General features: G+C 37.7%; 1 protein-coding gene across 1 annotated transcript in view; it reads left to right on the top strand.

The window, feature by feature from the left end:
• Positions 1-5,095: 5,095 nt before the first annotated feature.
• LOC127518696 (inactive dipeptidyl peptidase 10-like) overlaps positions 5,096-22,715 on the top strand; it is a 31,029-nt gene continuing 13,409 nt past the window's right edge. The window contains exons 1-16 of the mRNA XM_051905697.1: positions 5,096-5,272; positions 9,110-9,221; positions 11,020-11,115; positions 11,800-11,894; positions 12,298-12,372; positions 14,062-14,114; positions 14,246-14,327; positions 17,415-17,535; positions 17,631-17,785; positions 18,267-18,364; positions 19,942-20,065; positions 20,844-20,882; positions 20,975-21,082; positions 21,582-21,673; positions 21,755-21,802; positions 21,891-22,012. Of these exons, the coding sequence (XP_051761657.1) occupies positions 5,213-5,272; positions 9,110-9,221; positions 11,020-11,115; positions 11,800-11,894; positions 12,298-12,372; positions 14,062-14,114; positions 14,246-14,327; positions 17,415-17,535; positions 17,631-17,785; positions 18,267-18,364; positions 19,942-20,065; positions 20,844-20,882; positions 20,975-21,082; positions 21,582-21,673; positions 21,755-21,802; positions 21,891-22,012 (1,480 nt within the window). The 5' untranslated portion in view covers positions 5,096-5,212. The remainder of the gene's footprint in view (positions 5,273-9,109; positions 9,222-11,019; positions 11,116-11,799; positions 11,895-12,297; positions 12,373-14,061; positions 14,115-14,245; positions 14,328-17,414; positions 17,536-17,630; positions 17,786-18,266; positions 18,365-19,941; positions 20,066-20,843; positions 20,883-20,974; positions 21,083-21,581; positions 21,674-21,754; positions 21,803-21,890; positions 22,013-22,715) is intronic.

The following is a 22,715-nucleotide window of genomic DNA, read 5'->3' as shown; positions in this document are numbered from 1 at the left end:
AGTGCGGTACCTTTATGCCAGGATGTGTAATCAGTTCCAGTGTGTGATAATGAAATAAGTTCTAGTGAAGCTGATGGCTGAAGGTATTTCTTTGCAACAGTCTGTGGTAGATGAAAGAGGATGTAATTTACCCAACTCTTCTATCATTTAATCTTCACTTTATCTTTTTGACCTTATGCTTTTGAAAACAGGATATCATAAGAAGAGATTAAAGGGATTAAGCAAGTTTTAACAGTTTTAAAGTTCATAAAACATTAAACAGTTTTATATTCAGGTGCAAGATCAACAAATACTTTTTATTACTTTAACATTTATGCACGTGACGGATGCTTTTATCCATAAGCGACATTGCACTCAAGGCTTTAATAATGGCTTCAAGTTCAATAATCCCCTCAAATAAATAAATACTAATAAACAGCAAATATCCTAGTAATATGCAAGCTAATAAGCAACTAGTTAATAGTGAGATCTAAACTAAAGTGTTACCGATTTTTCCCCCATAAATCTGTTAAAGATTTTGTAAGCATATTGCGTAGTTGTGCTTGGAGTCAATTGTTTTATTTGTAATAACGCAATGAAACATAAATTGTGCAACATCATTTTTTTTTCTATATAGGCTGTCAAAAAAGAAATTAACACATGCAAAAGCAAGAGAGAACCAATGAACTGTCAAATGCTTTTGTTTTTCTATACATTTGTTTTTTTGAATAGTAAAATAAAACCTGTAAATGTAGTTTGCCTTTTTTATGCCAAATAATTTTGTCAGATAGAAAATACCTTAACCAAGTTTAGTGTTTTGTTCTTCCCTCATATTTAAAATGTTTAAAAACATAAAATATTTTCCCCATATTTTGATGGTTTAATCCAATTTATAGTGTCATTAAAAACAAATGTCCCCTCCGGACATCACTTTTGGCACTACTGTATTATTTCCATTACAGAAGTTCAGATGAACGAATGCAGTCGTATGATGACATGTTCAGAGCTCCTGCGTATGAATTTTGGTAGAAATTAAGCAAGACGAAAACCCCACGGACAAAGAAGCCACAAGTTGAGCAAGAACTTCCTGTTTTCTTTTAAGTGCATAGAAAGATTATCTCCTAATTTGAGGTAAGTGCAAAACACACGAGAGGCCTTTGCGTTACAGTGACAGACAGCGCTCATCTGGTTAGGCTGTTGTGCTGGAAAACCCCCTGAGCCGTGATGTGAATCATTACATTGCTTATTGCTTTCATAATGTACAATAATTACATGTATTATTAATGTATTTATCCTTAAATTTATCTGCGCTGAAGAGCTGAACCGAAGCGCAACTGATGATTATCAAAAAAAATTTCCTCTAACAGTAACTCAGATGCTGAAGGGCCAAATCGTCATTACAGTACCTTAACATAACATAACATAACCAGGCTTGGGAGGGTTACTTTAAAAATGTATTCCATTACAGTTACAAATTACTTCATAAAAAAAGTATTCAGTAACGTAATCCAAGTGCCACAATATTAAAGTAATGTAATCTGATTACTTTTGGATTACTTCAAGGTCACACACACACACATATATATATATATATATATATATATATAAAGAAAGAAAGCAAGAAAAAGAAATTTGGGGGGGATCAACTTTACTATAAATAAATTGCATTTTTAAATTTAATTTTAATTATTTCTTCTCAATTTCTGCAAGTTTTTAAATGTTACACGTTCCATACTTTTGAATGGGTCTCAACAATAAAAATATTTTACAAATCTGATTAATTATCTATTGCAATATTATTATTGTTGTTGTTGTTGTTTAGAGCTTAAAAATATAAAAGTGACATCAGATCATAAACAAACTGAACAAGCTCGGATCAAACATTTCTGTTTAAGTTTGTTCTGCTTTAATTGTAATGTTTAGCATTTTGGTTACTTTTAAAACCTATTAAAACTAAGCAATCATGTCTCATTTCCACAACTTGGGAATACACAGCCCTGAATATATATATGTAAAGGGCTATTCAGACATCTAGTGGCTACAGCATGGTATTACAGATTATTTTTTAGTCCTTTGATAAAGAAAGTGTTTTCGTAGCTGGAAGGCAGAGTTTGCACTGTACAACCATGTTGTTTGCATTTTCTTCTTTGAAAACAATAGCAGCAAAGTTTCCATGAATTGAAAGCGTTTTTTCCCCCGAAGGCAGCATCGTTTCAACCTGCAGCAGTGATTCAATCTGCGTCTGAGGAGATTGTAGACGGGTGTTATTTGCGCATGCACCAGCGGGTGGCTCACGCGAGTCATCAATGGCAACAGAACCAGGAAATACTGTATAATCAAGCAGCGCTTAATATGTGTTATTATGGCAAAATAATGATTTATTTAGTTTTAAATGAAACCTGTAATCCTGATAGTATCCCCTCCTTTTTTCAAAATGTAACTGTAATCTGATTACTACGTTTTTTTGACGTAACTGTAACGAATTACAGTTACTGGATTTTTGTAACCTGATTACGTAACGCCGTTACTCCCCACCCCTGAACATAACATAACATAAATAAATAGGAGAGGATGAAAGTCACTGTCAGTGTCCCGTTATAGCGCTATCCTCTATTGCCTTTTTTCCCTATCGCATATTTTAGTAATCATCATAAATTAGGTATTATTCAAAAGCTTAAAAACTCAAAATTCGTCCTGTCAAACCCGTTTTGAAATCGGACATTGCGTTATGGAAACGGTACTTTAAAACGTTTTAGCGGGCTCTTTCCCCTACTGAACGGTGTATTTAATTTAAACTATTTTATGATCTTTCGTTTCCATGACCTTCATCAGGCATACATGTGTCATGGGACCGAAACGTTGCGCTTAATAGATAATTTTTGAAAGTACAGTAATTTTTGGCTCTCTTCATGAAGCTTCGGAGCGTTATGAATCAGCGTGTCAAATCATGATTCGGATCGCGTGTCAAACCGCCAAACTGCTGAAATCACGTGACTTTGGCGCTCCGAACCGCTGATTCGACACGCTGATTCATAACGCTCCAAAGCTTCATGAAGCAGTGTTTTGAAATCGGCCATCACTATATAAATCGTTATTTTGTTTTGTTTTTTGGCGCACCAAAAATATTCTCGTCGCTTTATAATATTAATATTGAACCACTGTACTCACATGAACTGATTTAAATATGTTTTTAGTACATTAATGGATCTTGAGAGAAATGTCATTGCTGGCTATGGAGGCCTCACTGAGCCATCGGATTTCAACAAAAATATCTTAATTTGCGTTCCGAAGATGAATGAGGGTCTTACGGGTGTGGAACGACATGAGGGTGAGTAATGACATAATTTTCATTTTTGGGTGAACTAAACCTGTGAGAAAATGGTGAGAAATATTAACGGTGAGATCATTATGTAAGGCTAGCAAACAGAACATAAAATTACCTCAGGTAATGTTATCCAGCGCTAGTTTCGACAACACTGTCTTGCTTCCTTTGAAGTTGCAGTAAAAAAGACGTTTTTATTCCACTATACTGACTTCGTCAGCTAGATTAGCTCGAGTACATGCTGAGGACATCTGCTGGTTAAAGCCGTGTAAATGCAACAAGCAAAAAAACATGTTGTACGTTATACATTTTGAAACCGCAGCGCGCCATCTTAGAATAAACAGACCGTTATCATTCGCTGGTGTGGACGCAAATATAGTTATCTTTATAGTTGTCTGGCCTTTAGTCTTTGTCCTACACACACCTATCTATTACTTACAGGTGTGTGAGGTTAATTGTTCATTGATAACTATTTTAAAGTCAAAATTTATTCTAATCTTAACAAAACATCGTCGGAAATGTCTGAGACTTTAAGGTTTGGTGAGTGTTTTGTGATATAAGTGATACTGAGATAGAAATGTTATAAGGCAGTGGAATGTGGGAGTCAGCAGTAGCTATTTTTTGGTATAGCGCCAAAACAAAATCTCAGCAACTTCAATTTTTGTGATATAATCTATAAGCTTTGATTTTATAGCAATTTTAGAGTAGGCTAAAACGTATTTTGTAAAATATATATTGTATAAAATAGAAAATGTTTAGTAAAGTACATTTTTTTACAGTATGTGTGTGTCTCAAAATGAGCCATTTATGAATGTACTCAAACGTGACGTCACATTAGAACAGGCCCCGCCCACGACTGGTGACAGAATCTGCCCTATTAGCTTAGCTCCACCCCTCAGTGAGCTGTACACAGTCCGCCATGTTTATCTCCTCACCAGAGCATTTAACAGCGCCATTCAAGTAAGAAATGTATTCTTATTAAAGCTACTAAAGTTATTCAATCAAGAGCAGTTTGTGATTTTCTGTTTTTCTTTTGTTGTTTTGTTTATATTAATAGCATATATACCAGTAGGTACTATATATTAAACTGATTTCACTTTAATACACAGATCTAATATGCGATTTCTTTCCCTGCTGTTTACGTTCACAGACATACCCAACTGTGTTTATTTGACAGTTTAAGCGCAATAAGATGTGTAAGAGAACTTAGTTTAATACTCACAGGACGCGCCGTCTGACAGCCAGCTTTCTGTGCGTGTGCTTCAGATGTGTGTGCATATATCAGAAGTTTAAACTGATATGGCTTTTAAACGCATGCAGATAATAAACTTTCATGATGATGAAAAACTGCAATATCACATGAGCTTGACTGCGATAGAGATGATAATCAAAACCAAACAGATGTTTTGATAGTTTTTGGCAGAGCATCCGAGGCACGAGCTGCAGGCTCCGCCCTCTGCTGGATGGGGGGTGGGGAGCTGCAGCTCATTTGCATTTAAAGATACACATCATATTTTGATGGTTCAATTGAACTTGTAGGGTCATTAAAAACAAATATTACTTCTGGCCACTACTGTATTTAATTATGCAATTTAATTAAGTAGAAACAAAATGTGTTGCTTTAACTAATTTTAAGTAGGCCTAAGTAAATTTTAAAAAGCATCAAAAATCATTTTTTTCAGTTAGTGATTGTTTGTTGGCCCCTGTCCTACTTGTGTAAATCATTGAGCGCATTGTCATAATCCAGTAGACTGATGTTTATGGTGATTTTGCGCTCCGACAGACAGATGGTTCTGCATCTGGTGCATCAGTGACGTGCAGCTGGATTCTGATGGAGCGCTGCAGCGACGGATAACACACTCGGAGCATCTGCAGCAGGATCTGCTTCACTGCTGGAAAAAAGAAGAAAACATGAATCAGACGGCTGGAGTGTCCAACCACTGCCACAGGCGCTCATCTATCGATGTGAAGGTGAGGAAGACTTCTGCTCATCATTATGTGCAAAAGAAACGATCAAGGCTGTTTCTGGTTTTGTGATTCTGACTGCACGCAACTACTGCTCCAAGTTTAATATAGATTTGAAACTTTTCAAAAGTGCTTTGGCAACAACCGTCCTGAATTATATAAGAAATGTTTTTCTTTAAATGGATTACAGACCGATATGCTGCATAATGTCAATTTTGTAAACTAGAGAGCTAACCTTGAACTCATTCTGTAATTCATAAGAGCGAAATACTTACATTTAATCATTTAAATTAATACTTCTATTCAGCAAGGACACATTAAATTGACAGTAAAGACATGTATAATGTTACAAAAGATTCTATTTCAAATAAATGCTGTTCTTTTGAACTTTTTATTAATTAAATAATCTGATTTGCTGCTCAATTATTATATTATGAGCAGCAAATCATCATATTAGAATGATTTCTGAAGGATCATGTGACACTGAAGACTGGAGTAATGATGCTGAAAATTCAGCTTTGATCACTGGATATAAATTTAAATTTAAAAATATATTCACATAGAAAACAGTTCTTTTAAATTATAATAATATTTCACAATTTTTACTGTACTTTTGATCAATAAATGCAGCCTTGGTGAGCACAAGAGACTTCTTTCAAAATATTATAAAATCTTTCTAACCCCAAACCTAGTGTATGATCACTATCTCTGCATGTGGGGTTAGTTTCCCACCACCATGGTTAGTTTTAAGATCAGCACAAAATAAAATAGCTCATGTTAGGTTAAAGCGCTCTGCAGATTAAAGGTTTAACTGGATGAAGGTCAGGCAGATCTCGAGGGAGACGTCAGAGGACTTTCAGTCAATGATTCATGAGACTCACTCAAACTTATACTAAGTGCATCTAAATGTAGAGCATGAAGGAAACTGCAGGGGTGTGTATGTGTGTTTATATGCATGTATTTCTTGATAATGTTTGTAATGAAAAATACACATTCATAACTGTCTTCCATTGGTGTCTGAGAGAGATGTATTGTGTCATTGAAATCTAAAGTGTTTCAACTCTTCCCCATCTGCATTAGGAAGAGCAGATCGTGTATTTAAAAGCTCCTGTCATTTAAGGTTTAAAGCTTCATGCTGAAGAAAGTATCTGTCTGTATAAAGTCTGAGTTGCTTGAGATTAAAGTTAAACTCACTATTTAATCTCCTGCTGATCTCTAACAGCACTTTAAGCCTTAATGCCAGTGGAGACTGAAACAAAAGACAAAATGAAATAAGAAAAACAACACATAAATCTGTTTGTATTTGTGCTGAGATTGTGTTGAAGGAGTATAGTCGTGGCCAAACGGAGATACTTGTTTTTAATGACACTACAAGTTTGATAAAACCATCAAATTATGAGAAAAATATTTGTTTTTAAATATGGGATGAACAAAACTCTAACTGACAAAACTATTTGGCAAAAAAAGGCAAGCTACAGCTACAGGTTTTATTTTACTATGCAAAAAAATGCATATAAAAACAAAAAGGTCAGAGGAAAAAACAACATTTTCTGACCAAACTTGGTACGTCATCAAAAGCGTGACCTGAGGTTACATGCTGCATTTCGGCACAGCGCCACCTACTGGTCCGGAGATAGCAAGAATAGCTATTTTTGCTTATAAATGACCAAAAATGATAAAACCGGTCTTGTTAGATTCAGGGCAGCATGCCGAGTCAGCCATTTTGTGCATCGGCCATTTTGTATTTTGTAGCAAAATGCTATGTTTTTTGAAAGCATGAGAGTATCATTACGAAACTCGGTATGGGTAATCAGCACGATGCCCTGAAGGAGCCTGAGAAGTTTCGAGACGGCGCCACCTAGTGGTGAGTTCAAATATTTCATATGCTCATAACTTTTGATGTGCTTGACTTATTTTAATTGGAGTAATCTCCTTAGATTCCTGAATCCTTGCCAAGTCCAACGACACCTAACATGCTAGGTTTCGCCTTATGGTTTGTGCAACGTTGCGATTTAGCTTTAAAACAACGTTCGCGAATATCTTCGAAACTGTTAGTCTGATCGAGACGAAACCACCGTAGGAAATTCGGAAACATAGGTCGTTGGCTATACTTTAATGCCAAAATACCAAAATTTTGATAGTAAGTGGCAAAAAAAATGCAATCAAATTTTTATGTACTCGCACATATACATGTCTATAACTACTAAACAAAATGAGATATTTTCACCAAATTTGACACTTATTTATGGGCACACTCTGAGGACACATAAAAAAAAAAGTGGTGGGATTGCACCTGTTGGTGGCGCTATAACTGAACAAAATATTAAATTGCCACTAACTACAATAAAGTATATGAAATAAAATGCTATATTTTACTGATGATTTTACATCTTGCTTGCTTCTTTGTGCATGGCCCCTTAATGGCTGCTTGCAGCTATATTTTTTAATGGTTGGGTTTGTCCATATATGACCCAAATTTGACCCAGCATTTTTTAGGCCACTACTTTACATACTGTATATAAACTCAGTGTCTGTCCTAATCGAATTCAAAGCACTGAATTTTACTTGTCTGACCAAATGAATGGGTGGCTTTATTTCACAGAGTTTTGAAGTTATATAACAAAACAAATGATGGCATAATACCCAGCACTCATACTCATATGTCTTAACATGTTCCTAATGCCCTAAATCCAACCGATTTTGACTTTGGTTTATGAGTATGTCTGCTTCCAGATAAAATTGTGTTAGTTTATCAGATGCGTTAATAATTCAAAGTTTGTCTCATTCTGACAGAATCCAAGACAGAGGGTTGTCATTTTAATAAATAAATAGTGTTCAGTATGCACTTAAAAATAGAACAAAGTCAACCAGATTCAGTCTAAATACAAACACACACTTCAGTGGAACAGTGGCGCTTTCAAGTGAAACTTTATCACAGTTTCTAAGAAAATAATATATTTGGTGCAGCTTTTACTTGATTCGTTTTTATAACTAAAAGCCACCAAGCGTCAACAGACACTACAGATTTGACTTTTGACCACTAATGTATATATAACCAGCGTAATTCAAATAGACCAAGGCATTCACATTCCTTTCCTGCTATTTTTAACAATCGTTATGTGGCATTTTGGTGATTCTTCTAATTTAATGTTTAATTTAATATCTAATTACAGTGGATCTTCTGAATAAGCTGTTAACGTGACAAAGATTTCTGATAAATATAGCTATATATCAGCTGTCTTATTCAGATTTCTTGTAACTGGAAAACAGGCTTAGCCTGGTTATGGTTATCAGCTTAATGTGTTTACATTAAGCTTACTAATAATTTAATATTACACTCTAAAAAATGCTGGGTTAAAAATAGACAAACCCAGCAATTGGGTTGTTTTGACACAATGGTTGGGTTAAATGTTAGTAGTTTTATTTATAGTTTTATTTATAGTTTATAAGTTTAATGAATAATAATTAAAAAATAAACATTTATTAAATTGCCTCTTGTAATTACGTGTCTGATTTGGGTTCATTTTAAGCCAGCCTTATAGTACTTTTTAATCAATAGTTGAGTTGATTAAACTACCCAGCACATTGATCAAACATTTAACCCAACTGCTGGGTCAAAACGACCCAATCGCTGGGTTTATCCATATTTAACCCAACTTGCATTGTTTTTAAACCAGCATTTTTAAATATCCTTGTGCAAGTAAACAGGGTCAGTGGCTCAAAAACAGTCTATGGTCACCTAGACATTCTGATTAAAGATTAATGTATTATCTAAACTCATCAAATGGATTAATAATGTTGAAATATCATCCTCCTCTCTCCCTCTCTCTCTGTCATCTGTAGGATGTGGGAAGTATTTCCTCGGAAATGAACTGGAAGGGTGTGGGAATCTCACTTCTGGTCATAGCGTTTGTGCTGTCGTTGATCGGTCTGTCCATCTTTCTGCTGTCTAAAGGTCTGTGTGTTTCCAGTGTCAATAAACATTCATTCACATAGAATTGAAGTACCAAATGTTTGGTTTTAAGTCAGTTTTTCACATTTTAGTTTGTAAACAAAAAACAAAAAACAAAAAAAGTATTCTTTGTTAAACCACATGGCTGGTGAGTGCTTGATTCTGATTGGTTGACAAACAGTCTTAGTTGTGTAATTAATTTCCAGTAAACGCACAGCTAAAGTAGTTCCAGGCAAGTTGTGACAGCTCCATGTATCACTTCGCCAAATTATTTCAGCTATTTAACAATAGGCACCTATAATAGCAATAGAACCAAAAACCCACAAAGACACTTTTTAAGAAATTAAGAAATTAGTCCTACACAGAACAGCATTTTTTAGGACAAAAACCTGAAAAATGTCTGACAAATTGACTTTGCACTGTTAAAAATGATGTTCTTCCTCAGTATTTTTGTTTTGTTTTCCAGTACAAATATCTAAACATTCTTAAATCAAGATACATTTACTGGAGAAGCTAAATGTCTTACATGTTCTTTTCTGAAAAATTAATCAAAATTAATTGAGTTTATGCTTAAAACAAGAAACAATATCTGCCAGGTGGGTCAGAAAATATACTTAATTCAAAGGGAAAACAAGATAATTTTTCGTATTCCACCGGCAGATATTTTGCTTTTTAAGTTAATGTATCTTAATATAAGAATGATAAGATATTTGTACACACACACACACACACACACACACCCACACACACACAAAGATAAGACAGAGGTTTGTAATCGGAAATGACGCACGGAAAACATCTATTGCTCCACATCTTGACTCTCTATCATTAAAACCCAGTAATCAGATCAAGAACTTATGAATCATGTTTGACAGTGACCTCAGTTTTAAAAAAAACATTATTACTAAAACAGCATATTGTCACCTGAGAAACATCTCCAAAGTATGTGACATTCTCTCCCCTTCTGACAATGAGAAATGTGTCTGTGAAGTTTCAGCTCAAAATACCCCACAGATCATTTATTATAGCTTGTCAAATTTGCCCCTATTTGGGTGTGAGAAAAAACACATTTTTGTGTGTGTCCCTTTAAATGCAAATGAGCTGCTGCTCCCGGCCCCCTTTCCAGAAGAGGGCGGAGCTTTAACAGCCCGCGCTTCGGTTTTGTTTGTCAAACAGAGCCATACACACCAGGCTAACGTGTATGATTGCTATCAAATGCTGTGAATGGTCTAATATATTTTCCAAAATATCGCTCCTTTTTTAGCAATCCGGCTTGCCAGGGTCTATCCAAACTAACGAGACTCTAAATAGTGTTCAGTGCTCATCTGTGGAGCCAGCGACAGAACAGTTAGCATGCTTTGCTCAAACTTTTGCCATGGTGTTAGAACTGGTACACCGTTGTCGCTTGCGAAAACAAAATGGCGGCGCCGTGGGTGGAAATGTGCAGATTAAGGGGCGGTAATATTATAATAAGATTCCCTTCCTACGTCACTAGCGGAGTGAAATCTGAGCAGCTTGTTTTTTCACATGTTTACAGAGAAAGGCTTGCCAAAACAAAGTTACTGGGTTGTCCTTTTTCACGTTTTCGGGGTTGGCAGATGCACCCGGGACCCGATTATAGCACTTAAACATGGAAGAAGTCAGATTTTCATGATATGTCCCCTTTAAGACAGTATCAGTCAGGCACAGGCCAGGTCAAGACACGAGAAACGTGTTTAACGTCCTCATGTGGCATTTGTAACTTACCACTATCTTGAACATGCTCATGTAAGTGTGTGTGTATTTGTGTTAATGGTCTCAGGTGATGCTCACCACACTCTGGGATCCTGTTTGACCCTGGATGACCTTTTCTCCAGTGAGCTGCAGGATCACAATCTCGAAGCTCAGTGGGTTTCTGGTGAGAAAGATCACACTCACAATCTCTGTTTCAATCTCAGTACATTCTGTGTGCGTGTTGGACTAAACAAGACCTGTCAAATAGACACAGAAGACTGTAAACACATGTAGGCTCTTTAAAGGGAACCTATTATGCCTTTGATGTTGTTTTTGGCTCTACTAGAACAGGTTTTAATGCTTGAATGTTGATTATTTTCCTCATATTCTCCATTGTTCAGCTCCTCTCTTCCTGGTCTGTCAGTAACGCTCTGTTTAGTTCCTGTCTCTATGAAGCCCCTCCTTCTGAAAAGCACAGTGTGCTCTGATTGGTCGGCTGGAGCAGTGTGTTGTGATTGGTGTTTGGGAAATGTCCCTGCCCCTTACCATAACCGCCAGTTTCAACACACTACTAACTAACTCAACCAGGCCCCGCCCCTTTATTCTGCGTATGAATTATTTAAATGAGGAATATTGTGACGTGTTCGTTCCCGGAAGAAACTCAAGACTACAATGGAGGCGTTTCAGGGAGTTCAGAAACAGTGTCACTGATATAGAGAATAACTTCTTTTTCATGCTCAAACAGCAACACTAAAGACAGATGAACATGTAGAAAAGCATATTAGGAGCCCTAATATTTTTTTAATCTGAATAGTGGTGTCACTACTGTTTACAGTATGTGCTGTATGTGAATATGCTTGTCCTTCAGCTCATCGGCTCGTCTACAGGGACAGAGACGGAGATCTAAAGATGCTGAACATGGAGACCAATCAGACGGAGGTTTTAATGAAAAACAGCACATTTGTGAGTAATGTCAATGGCAGTTGAAGTGTTTATAATAAAATGTGAAGCATTTACATTAAAACACAGTGGGACACTGAAGTCTGGAGTAATGATGCTGTAATAAATCACAGGAATAAATTACATTTTACAATATATTCACATAGAAAACAGCGATTTTAAATTGTAATAATATAACAATATTACTGTTTTCACTGTATTTTTGATCAAATAAATGCAGCCTTGACTTCTTTCAAAAACATTCAGAAATTTTTTAACAATTTTCTAACAATTAATTGCTAAACTCACACTACAGCATCATAATATTGATTGTTGAAGGATTACCTTCTAACATTTGATTGGTTGCCTGCTTCATCACTGTATTGTATAATTCAATGATCAATTAATGAGACTGTTTTTCACACAGGCAGTATTCAAGGCCTCCAAGTTTGCAGTGTCACCAGACCTCAACTACGTGTTACTGGCATATGATGTCAGAAAGGTCAGAGGTCACAATGATTATCAGGAGCTTTTGTTCATAAAAGGGCCAATATATATTTATATACACTGTGGTGTTTTAAAATTATTATGCAAGTGACATATCAGTAGGATTTCAGTACAATAAACATTCAGATTTTAGTTTTTCTAAGAAAGTGTTTGTTTGTTTATTTATCCATGTCTTTTTAGATAACTGGTATCAAAATAATTTGCCAGGCTCTACTTAGGCAAATGGAAACCCTACTTAGAGGTTGTTCCACATTATTAAGCAAGTCACAGTTCTCATGCAATATGGGGAGGAAGAAAGATCTTTCTGAAGATGAAAAGCATGAAATGGTGCAATGTTGTGCAAAAGGCATGAAAACAGCTAATATTGTGTGAAAACTGAATGGAGATTATCGAATTATCATAAGATTTGTGAGTGATTTAGAGCACAGCAGAACTCGGTCAGATAAAGGCTTATTAAGGAAAGTTCCTGTCAAAAAAATTAATTGTATTAAAAGGGCAGCTATAAAAAAGCCAGTGTTGAGCAGCAAACAGGTATTTGAAGCTGCTGGAGTCTCTGGAGTCTTGAGAAGCTCTCCATGCTGGCTGGCAGTTGTGTGTAAAATTGCATTTCAGCCACTCCAAACCAAACCTCACAAAGAGGAACATTTACAGTGGTTGTAGAAATGCATGAAGACTCATTTTTAAATAGTTTTATTCACTGACGAATGCCGTACTACAATGGATGGATTTCTGGATGGTTGGTGGATGGCCACCAGGTTCCAACAAGACTGTGACGTCAGCAGGGAGCTGGCGGGTGATGATTTGGGCTGGAATATTGGGAAGTGAGATGGAAGGTCCCTTTAGGGTCTCTGAGGGTATTAAAATGACTTTTGCAAGATATGTGGAGTTCATAACTGGCCATTTTCAGCTATGGTATAAAAAACCTTCTGAAATACAACGTACTATGCACTATCCCATGCTGCAAAAAAACACCACAGCAATAAAACTGTTTGAAAATGTATTTCTAAACCCACTGTAAATGTTTCTCTTTGTGAGCTTTGGTTTGGAGTGGCTGAAATATAATTTTACACACAACTGCCAGCCTGCATGAAGAGCTTCTTGAGACTCCAGAGATGCCAGCAGCTTCAAATACCTGTTTGCTGCTCAACACTGGCTTTTTTATAGCTGCCCTTTTAATACAAATAACTTGTTTGACAGGAACTTTCCTTAATAAGCCTTTATCTGACCGAGTTCTGCTGTGCTCTAAATCACTCACAAATCTGTGATACTTCAATAATCTGCATTCAGTTTTCACACAGTATTAGTTTTCATGCCTTTTGCACAACATTGCACCATTTCATGCTTTTCATCTTCAGAAAGATCTTTCTTCCTCCCCATATTGCATAAGCACTGTGACTTGCTTAATAATGTGGAACAACCTCTAAGTAGGGTTTCCATTTACCTAAGTAGAGCTGGCAAATTATTTTGTCTGAGATTGATACCAGTTATCTAAAAAGACATGGATAAATAAACAAACAAACAAACACTTTCTTAGAAAAACTAAAATCTGAATGTTTATTGTACTGAAATCCTACTGATATGTCACTTGCATAATAATTTGAAACACAGTGTATATATATATATATATATATATATATACAGTATATAAAACAACAAGTTTTATTTTGTCTTGTGTTATTTTTAGGTATATCGATACTCCTATCTGGCATCTTACTTGATCTTCAACTTACAAACACGGTATTATACATTTCTATTGTATAAAGCACTATAAAAATAAAGCTGACTTGACTATACAGACATGTAATGTGCATAAGAGAACTGTTATTTGTGTGTAAGTTATGTGATGTTTAGTTTGTGTGTGTGTGCAGGGAAGTGCATGAACTGAATCCTCCAGAGGTCTCTGATTGTCTTCTACAGTTTGCATCATGGGGGATTCACGGCCAACAGCTGGTGAGTAAAACACACAAACGCACAACAACACACCACAGCACTACAACACAAAACACTGTCAGCAGAGAGACTGAAGGTGCGGTCACATTAGCGAAATTTCATGGGCAAAAAAAAGGTCCATTGTCAATAATGTAGTGATGTACATGTATAAAAAGGTATTATGTTTTATTTAGCAAGCCTTGTAAAGACAGAGTATAATTGCACACTCACTTAAGTTTATTTAGCAAGCCTGTAACCACCTAGATCAGAGATTATAAAAAAATGTATAGTCAATACAGGCAATTTACTATGGAAATATAAGGTTTTTAAAGATTTTTAACAGTTATAGCGCCACGTATGGTCCGATCTCCATAAAAGTTTTCATTCTTGTTTAGAATCATATGTCGCATATGCTGTGAAGTTTTGAGTTTTCGTTTAGGATTTATAGACTTTCAGATATATTTTGCCACGCCCATTTTTAAATTAATGGTTATAGCTATCCAAATGCCAAAGTTCAACATTTTTTTTAATAATTATTGACCTAGAGAGTCCAGAGAATTGTGCCACAGTGGCTTTATCGAGGTTTAGTGACCTAGGACTAGTTTGCAAAAGTAGGTTTTTCAAATAATCTCCAATAAGAAAATGCATAATATATAATCATTTACGAACCTAAAAAATGCGAAGGCGCCCCCCGGTGGCTGATTTCTTTCGAATTTCTCAGGCCTCTAGGGCCGTGAGTCAAAAAGGCCAAGCCAGCCTCGTTCAGATTGGCCTCCATTAACCTTGTCCGATAGGTGCTCAAACATCATTGGTGGATGGCGGTCGTGTTTTTCAAGATACATGAATGTCCTCATAGATAATCATGGCACCTTGGACCAAAACACCGCATGGCAATTTTCAAATCAATCGCACATAGGTGTACTCTCATTTCGTTCAAGAGTGAGAGCCGTTTTAGTAAAAGTGGCCCCGCCCACTTTGAATGTTTTGACTTCCCGACGTGGACGTGAATCGAACTTTCGACTATTTTTCGATAATTATTGACAATCAGACTCCAGAGAATCTTACTGCACTGGTTTGGTTCCGATGGGGCAAAAAACCTAGGACTAGTTTGCAAAAGTAGGTTTTTCAAAAAATCCAAAATACCCAAAAATTGCGCTTAAATCCGAGACATGCGTTTTGTTCGTCTTGAGTGTTTTAGGAGTTATCAGCGATTTCATACTTTTGATCAGTGTAGCGCCCCCGTCAGGCCGATCAGGGTGAGCCTTGGTGACGTTGTAGATGGGATGGGTACTACCATCCCTCAAAGTTTCAAGTCTCTATGACTTACGGTTTGGTCTGCTCACTTTTAGGGCAGAATACCGATCTTTGAAAATCCTAACAATTACAGTAGGGTTTCAGCGCTATGCACTTGAATGCCTGATTATGAGCTGATTGAGATGCACCCTATATTGGTATATAAACAGCAGGAAAACCATGATTCACAAGCATTTTTGTATCTGTGTTACACTACAACCCTGTTGAAAAGTGCTGGTCGCCTACCAGGCTTTTCATCTAGCTTAACCAGCAAGAAACCCACGGTCAAGCGGCTTCATCAGAAAGACCTGGTTAGGCTATGTTGGTCCACTGACTAGACCATCACCAAACAAGCACTAACCAGCATTACAAAATCATAAGCTGATGTGAAACAGATCAAACTGAAAGAGCCAGAAAAGCTTCAGCATCCGTATATAGTGCAGTGTGCCAAGTACACATGAAAATTTTATATGTACAAAAGAGATATAAAAAATTGAAAATATCATGTCAAAAGTAGCTGCAGTTTTCTAAGAAATAACAGTAAATTGCCTCTGGAATATGCATTTACATCAGCCAGTACAGTCACTGACTATTTCAAAATCTACTGAGCCAAATACTATGTAAAATGATTCACAAAACACTGCACTGAGGACATCTGCTGGATAAAAATGTGTAAAGCCTTGAAACACACAATGCTTTGAATATTACTGCCATATATATGTCATTTGGGTTTCATAACCCCTTAACACTTCATCTAGTCAGGTATATTATTAATATCTGGTTCATTGGTCATATGCAAGAGGTAGACAAATCAAAACCACTTATAAACAAAAGTTAACAGTGAACATTTTAAGGCCGGAACACACCAAGCCGACGGTCGGCTGTCGGGCAGTTTTTGTTCGTCGGCCGACTAAGTTTTCTCAGTGTGTTCTGCACCGTCGGCTGAAGTTGATCATTCTGATTGGCTGTTCAGCTACTGCCACCTGCTGGTACGGAAAGGCATTTCATCTTGCGCAGGCGCAGAACGGACGTGCTACTTGGCCGTCGGGTGTCGAGCGTCGGTTTGGTGTGTCAGGGCAACTTTGGACACAGACGCTGCCGACGTGAGCCAACCCCGCAGTCTGCTTTTGTCACCACTAGTTCGTCGGCGTCGGCTTGGTGTGTTCCGGCCTTTAGAGTTTATATTTTGCAACCTATAGGTCAGGGTTGCCAGGTTTTCACAACAAAATCCGCCCAATTGCTACTCAAAACTAGCCCGGTCGCATTTCGGGGGTAAAATCAGCGTTTTTGGCGGGGTTCCCCTAGTAAAAAGCACATTCCAGGGGCTAAATATCATGTTATTTGGGGTCTCTTCAAGCCACTGACATGAAAAAAATAACCCGCGGCAACAGTGTAAAAGTGGCCCAATTCCGTGGGAAAACACTGAAAATAAAAAGTCTTGAGTTTTCTTCCGGGAACGAACACGTCACAATATTCCTCATTTAAATAATTCATACGCAGAATAAAGGGGCGGGGCCTGGTTGAGTTAGTTAGTAGTGTGTTGAAACTGGCGGTTATGGGACATTTCCTCATACATGCGCAAAGTGCTTGACCAATCACAACACACTGCTCCAGCCGACCAATCAGAACAAATTGTGCTTTTCATAATGTGTTTTTTTAACATTCAAGCATTTACACCTGTTCTAGTAGAGCCCAATAACAAAATCAAGGACATAATAGTTCCTCTTTAGTGATTGACAGCTGTGGCCCCAGTCTTTTCTTTTATTCTCTTCCATAAGCGTGGCGTCCTCTCAGCTCGTTCTCTCTCTCTCTCAGGTATACATATTTGAGAATAATATCTACTATCAGCCAGAAGTGAAGAACAGTTCTCTAAGACTGACATCATCAGGGCAAGATGGCCTCGTATTTAATGGAATAACTGACTGGCTTTATGAGGGTAACGCACCATCATCATATTGCTATGAATAACACAAGCCATGTCTCTATTACTGTCTGACCCTAACCTTTGCTGTTTTTCTGATTGGCTATTAGAGGAGGTCTTGCATTCTTCAGTTGCTCACTGGTGGTCTCCATCAGGCTCCAGTCTGGCATTTTTAACCATCAATGACACTCTTGTACCCAAAGAGCAGCTGCCCCGTTTTACAGGGACGCTTTACCCTCGCGGACAACAGTATCCATACCCGAAGGTAAGCAAGTGTTGTGCCCAATTTCGATCCCCTGCCAAATTATTACCCCCCTCGTTGAAGTCGCTACCTGATTGTCTAATCTTAACCCCACCCCTAATCCTACACCTACTCCTAAACCCACCAATACTAGGGGGGTAAAAATCTGGCAGGGGGTCGAAATTCGGCACAATGCCGGCAGAAATTCCTGGACATCTGTCTGCCTCAGCCTGCTTTTAAATGTGTATCTTACAAAAGATTAACAGCTCATGATGAACTGACTTTCTGGATCTCTCCCTCTTCTAATGTTTCTCATACTCAACTGAAATGACAAACTCATGAAGTTTAAACTGGCCTCTGTTTGTTCTTAGTCACCAGTGTAAAGATCTCTTCTCAAAATCAACTCACTGGCTCCATCGTGTGTGTTTAGAGATGGGTTAGTTACGGCTGTGACAGCGAACAACAGAACACTGGATTTCACTTCATTTCTCTGTGTGTGCAACAGGCTGGACAGGTGAATCCTGAAGTGACACTGTATGTGGTCAGTGTGAACGGATCCACACACACTACACAACTCCTGCATCCAGACAGCTTACAGAGAAGGTACCGCATACACACAAACACACACACGTTTACTTAGCTATCTAAATGAGGACATTGCACAGACTTGTTGTTTTATATACAGCTAGTTATAAATAAATACTATAACCTAACAGAAAACGTTCTGCATTTTTACAATTATAAAAAAAAAATGAAGTGATGGGAAGCTTTTTGAAACTTTGAATCAAATAAACCAGTTGCTTCACAAAATGATTCACTGTTTTGAAGCGCTGAAAACACCACACTCTGGTGACGCCTGCTGGTCATAACAGTGTAAATGCAACAAAACATGCATAAAAACACCTTTTACGAATTGCAGATGTTTTATTGAAAGTATAATCTATTAAATGCAAATAACAAATCATCTAATACCATTAAATATGAAGTGTCTGTATGTGTTATTTTATTAAATTGTACGGCTTGTTTTTTAACCATTAACTAAAATTCTTCCTTTTTATTATACAAATCTGTCATTAAATGTCTACGCATTTATAAAACTTTTAAAAACCATATAGTCACTGGTTCATGGGAACCACTGAAACATTCTGAAAAATTTTAAAACAATTGAATATTGTATGTCCAAATTGCATTCATACTACCCATATTCATACATACTTTAATGGTCATGAAGTTCAAATTCAAATGTAGTATCCAGGGTTGCCAGGTTTTCACAACAAAACCCACCCAGTTGCTACTCAAAACCAGCCCAAAACTAGCCCAGTCACGTTTCGGGGGGGTCCCCCAGTAAAAATCGTGTTGTGGGGGGTAAAATGGCTGTTCAGCTACTGCCACCTGCTGGTACGGAAAGGCATTTCATCTTGCGCAGGCGCAGAACGGACGTGCTACTTGGCCGTCGGGTGTCGAGCGTCGGTTTGGTGTGTCAGGGCAACTTTGGGTTGCCAGGTTTTCACAACAAAACCCACCCAGTTGCTACTCAAAACCAGCCCAAAACTAGCCCAGTCACGTTTCAGGGGGGGTCCCCCAGTAAAAATCGTGTTCCGGGGGGTAAAATCTGTGTTTTTGGTGGGTTCCCCTGGTAAAATTCCCATTTCCAAGGGCTAAATATCATGTTATTTGGGATCACTTCAACCCACGGACATGAAAAACAACCCGCGGCAATAGCGTTAAAGTAGCCCAATTCCGCGGGAAAACCGCGGACTTGGCAACACTGGTAGTACCGACTCAAATTACACGATTTTGGACGCAGTGAGTGTGTTAAAAACTCATGGTTATGGTAAGGGGCGGGACATTTCCCAAACACCAATCACAACACACTGCTCCAGCCGACCAATCAGAGCACATTGTGCTTTTCAGAAGGAGGGGCTTCATAGAGACAGGAACTAAACAGAGCGTTACTGACAGACTGGGAAGAGAGGAGCTGCAACAATGGAGAATATGGGAAAATAATGAACATTCAAGCATGAAAACCAGCTCTAGCTCTAGTAGAGCCCAAAAACAAAAACAAAACTTTAAAAAAAGGCATAATAGGTCGTCTTTAATAAGGCTGCTCCATTTCTAAACCTTCAGATGTTCATAATGTTTGAGCTGACAGCCTGCTGTGTGTGTGTGTGTTTGTGCAGTGAGCTCTATATCAGCATGGTGCAGTGGGTAACAGACGAGTGTCTCGCTGTACGCTGGTTAAACCGTCCTCAGAATGCCTCCATACTCACACTCTGCTACACGCACACGGGGAAATGTGTGATGGTGAGCTTACAAAAACACACCATTCATGAGAGAGAATTTGAAATGAATTTGCCACAAAAAGTTGAACTAGAAGAGGAATTTACTGAATTGCAACTCAAAGAAATTAAACACAGGTGCATTCTGGGAAATCTATTTGTCTGTCGAAGTCCCTTTCAAGGAAAGTCAGTTCACTCAGTGGCCACATTGCCGATGTGATGACTTTACAGATTAAGATAGGCTCTTTTATTTAGAACAAAGTCCCTTTAAGACAAATTATTTCACTTGGCGGCCATCTTTGAAACACCTCTCGGGCATGCAAGCGCAGCTCCTATCTCTTTGAATGGGGAAACATCAAATTCTCCAAACTTGACTGTTTCTATAGGAACCGGAGCTTCTAAAGGCCGCTGCAGTGACACAATGACTTTACCAATCGCTGATTGGCTCTTATTTAGAAGGCGGGACTTATTCCGCCATCTTACGTGTTGCACTTTCTCCCATTTGTAATAATATGCACCGTATATGCGCCTGGTATATACAGTCTTTCTGTCTGTCTTGAAAGCCTCTAAACACTTTTAAGACTTCGGTTTCAATTCATTTTAATTCTACTTCCTTGCATTCAAATTTGAATTGCAATTCTTCATGCTGGTTGCTTCCTCAATTCACATTCAGGAACTGAATTGGAATTTAAAAGCCATCTCAATTCACTTCTGAATGGCATACAACCCTGACACACACACATATATAAGTTTGTATAATGTATACAAACACATATACATGTTGGTTTGGTCTCTCATTGCAGAAGCATGTCATGTCATCAGACAAATGGATTGACAGACAGGTAAGATTGTCACTTTAGACTTTGCCATATTTATTTACCTCAGACAAGACATTGAGATAAAGTAAACTGATGCTCTCATCTCATTGGTGCAGAATGAAAAAACTGTTTTTTCTAAAGATGGAGCAACATTTTTCGTGACATCACCCCTCAGAAGCGGAGACCGAGGATCCTTTAGACACCTCACCATGATGTCAGAGCAGGTATAAAAGTGACTTTAAAAGGCTCTTATTGTGCTTTTTTTCCATGTTCATCTTTCTTTAGTGTGTAATGTTGCTGTTTGAGCATGAAAAAGCTCTGCAAAAGTCCCTCCAGTGGGAGTTATTCTCTAAATCAGTGTCACTGTTTCTGAACTCCCTGAAACGCCTCCATTGTAATCTTGAGTTTTCTTCTGGGAACGAACACGTCACAGTATTCCTCATTTAAATAATTCAAGGGGCGGGGCCTGGTTGAGTTAGTAGTGTGTTGAAACTGGAGGTTATGGTAAAGAGCGGGATATTTCCCAAACACACTCAAAGCAGTTGACTAATCACAACACACTGGTCCAGCCGACCAATCAGAGAGACAGGAACTAAACAGAGCGTTACTGACAGACTGGTAAGAGTGTGTGTGTTTGAATGTTAAAAAAACAATGTGTCAAAAACAACATCAAGACTTTGAAAAAGGGCATAATAGGTCCTCTTTTACCTTTTCTGCTTTCAGCCTGAAGGTGAAGAGGTCAGCATGCATCACCTGACCTCAGGCACCTGGGAGGTCACAGAGATCCTGACCTATGACGAAAAGTGGGATACAGTGTGAGTCACTTTTTCACACACACACAAATGCACACACATATGCAAGAGCCAATTAAACATCTGATGTGTGTTTTCATGCAGATATTTTCTCAGTAATGAGGCTGGATTCAGTCACAGGCACCTGTACAGGTCAGACACACTGATTCTGCACAGACTTCTTTTGTTTTTATTCTTCCTGAATGCCTCACATTACAGCAGTGTGACCTTTGACCTCCAGGGTGAGCACGGTGGATCCGTTCCATCGTGAGTGCTTGAGCTGTTCTTTGTTCAAACCTCACTGTTCATTCTATGAAGCCTCTATGAGTCCACACGGACGAGCTGTACTGCTGAACTGCAGGGGTAAATGACTTAGCACACACGCACATCGCGATTTCTTGTTTAAAGTAGAGGTCACGATTCTCCCATGATTCTGAATAGACAATTAAACAAAATAACATGTAATTTACTAGAAGTTCTGACAAAATGTTAATTGCGGCAGTCTATTTAAAATGTTTAATTAATTAGAATTATGCTTTTTTAAATCGCTTGAGTGAATGATTCAATGACTCACTCATAAAGACTTCACTTGTTTCATTACTGGATGAATCAGCATTTTTGAATAAATCTCTTGAATGAATGATTAAATGACAAATAAATTATTTAACTGTCACTTGTCGCCACCTACTGGTATAATAATGTAATTGATACAATCATTATTTGAAGCATCAAGTTACTTTCAAAAGGTGATTTACTCTATTTTGTTCACTACTGTAGACATCAGTGTTTATATCCGAAACTTTTATCCAGTACTTTTGTAATAATTTTAATTATTTTAAGACAAATAATGATACTGTGTGGTTGAAAAGAGTGTTTGTGAAGCTGTTTCATACCTATACATGACAACGGCTCTCTGGATCAGCACCAAAACAGATCTGAATGTTCACTGTGATCATAGACATAGACAAATCATTGTCATTTAGGAATAAGTTCGTGCAGCTCTAGTTCACACCATCACATTGGATTTTTCCTATATCAGCCTCATTCTGGTTTACAAAAATGTCTG

The sequence above is a fragment of the Ctenopharyngodon idella genome, chromosome 9 (genome assembly GCF_019924925.1).
Source record: "Ctenopharyngodon idella isolate HZGC_01 chromosome 9, HZGC01, whole genome shotgun sequence".
In the NCBI taxonomy this organism is placed as follows: Eukaryota; Metazoa; Chordata; class Actinopteri; order Cypriniformes; family Xenocyprididae; genus Ctenopharyngodon; species Ctenopharyngodon idella.
This window is presented reverse-complemented; position numbering and strand designations above follow the sequence as displayed.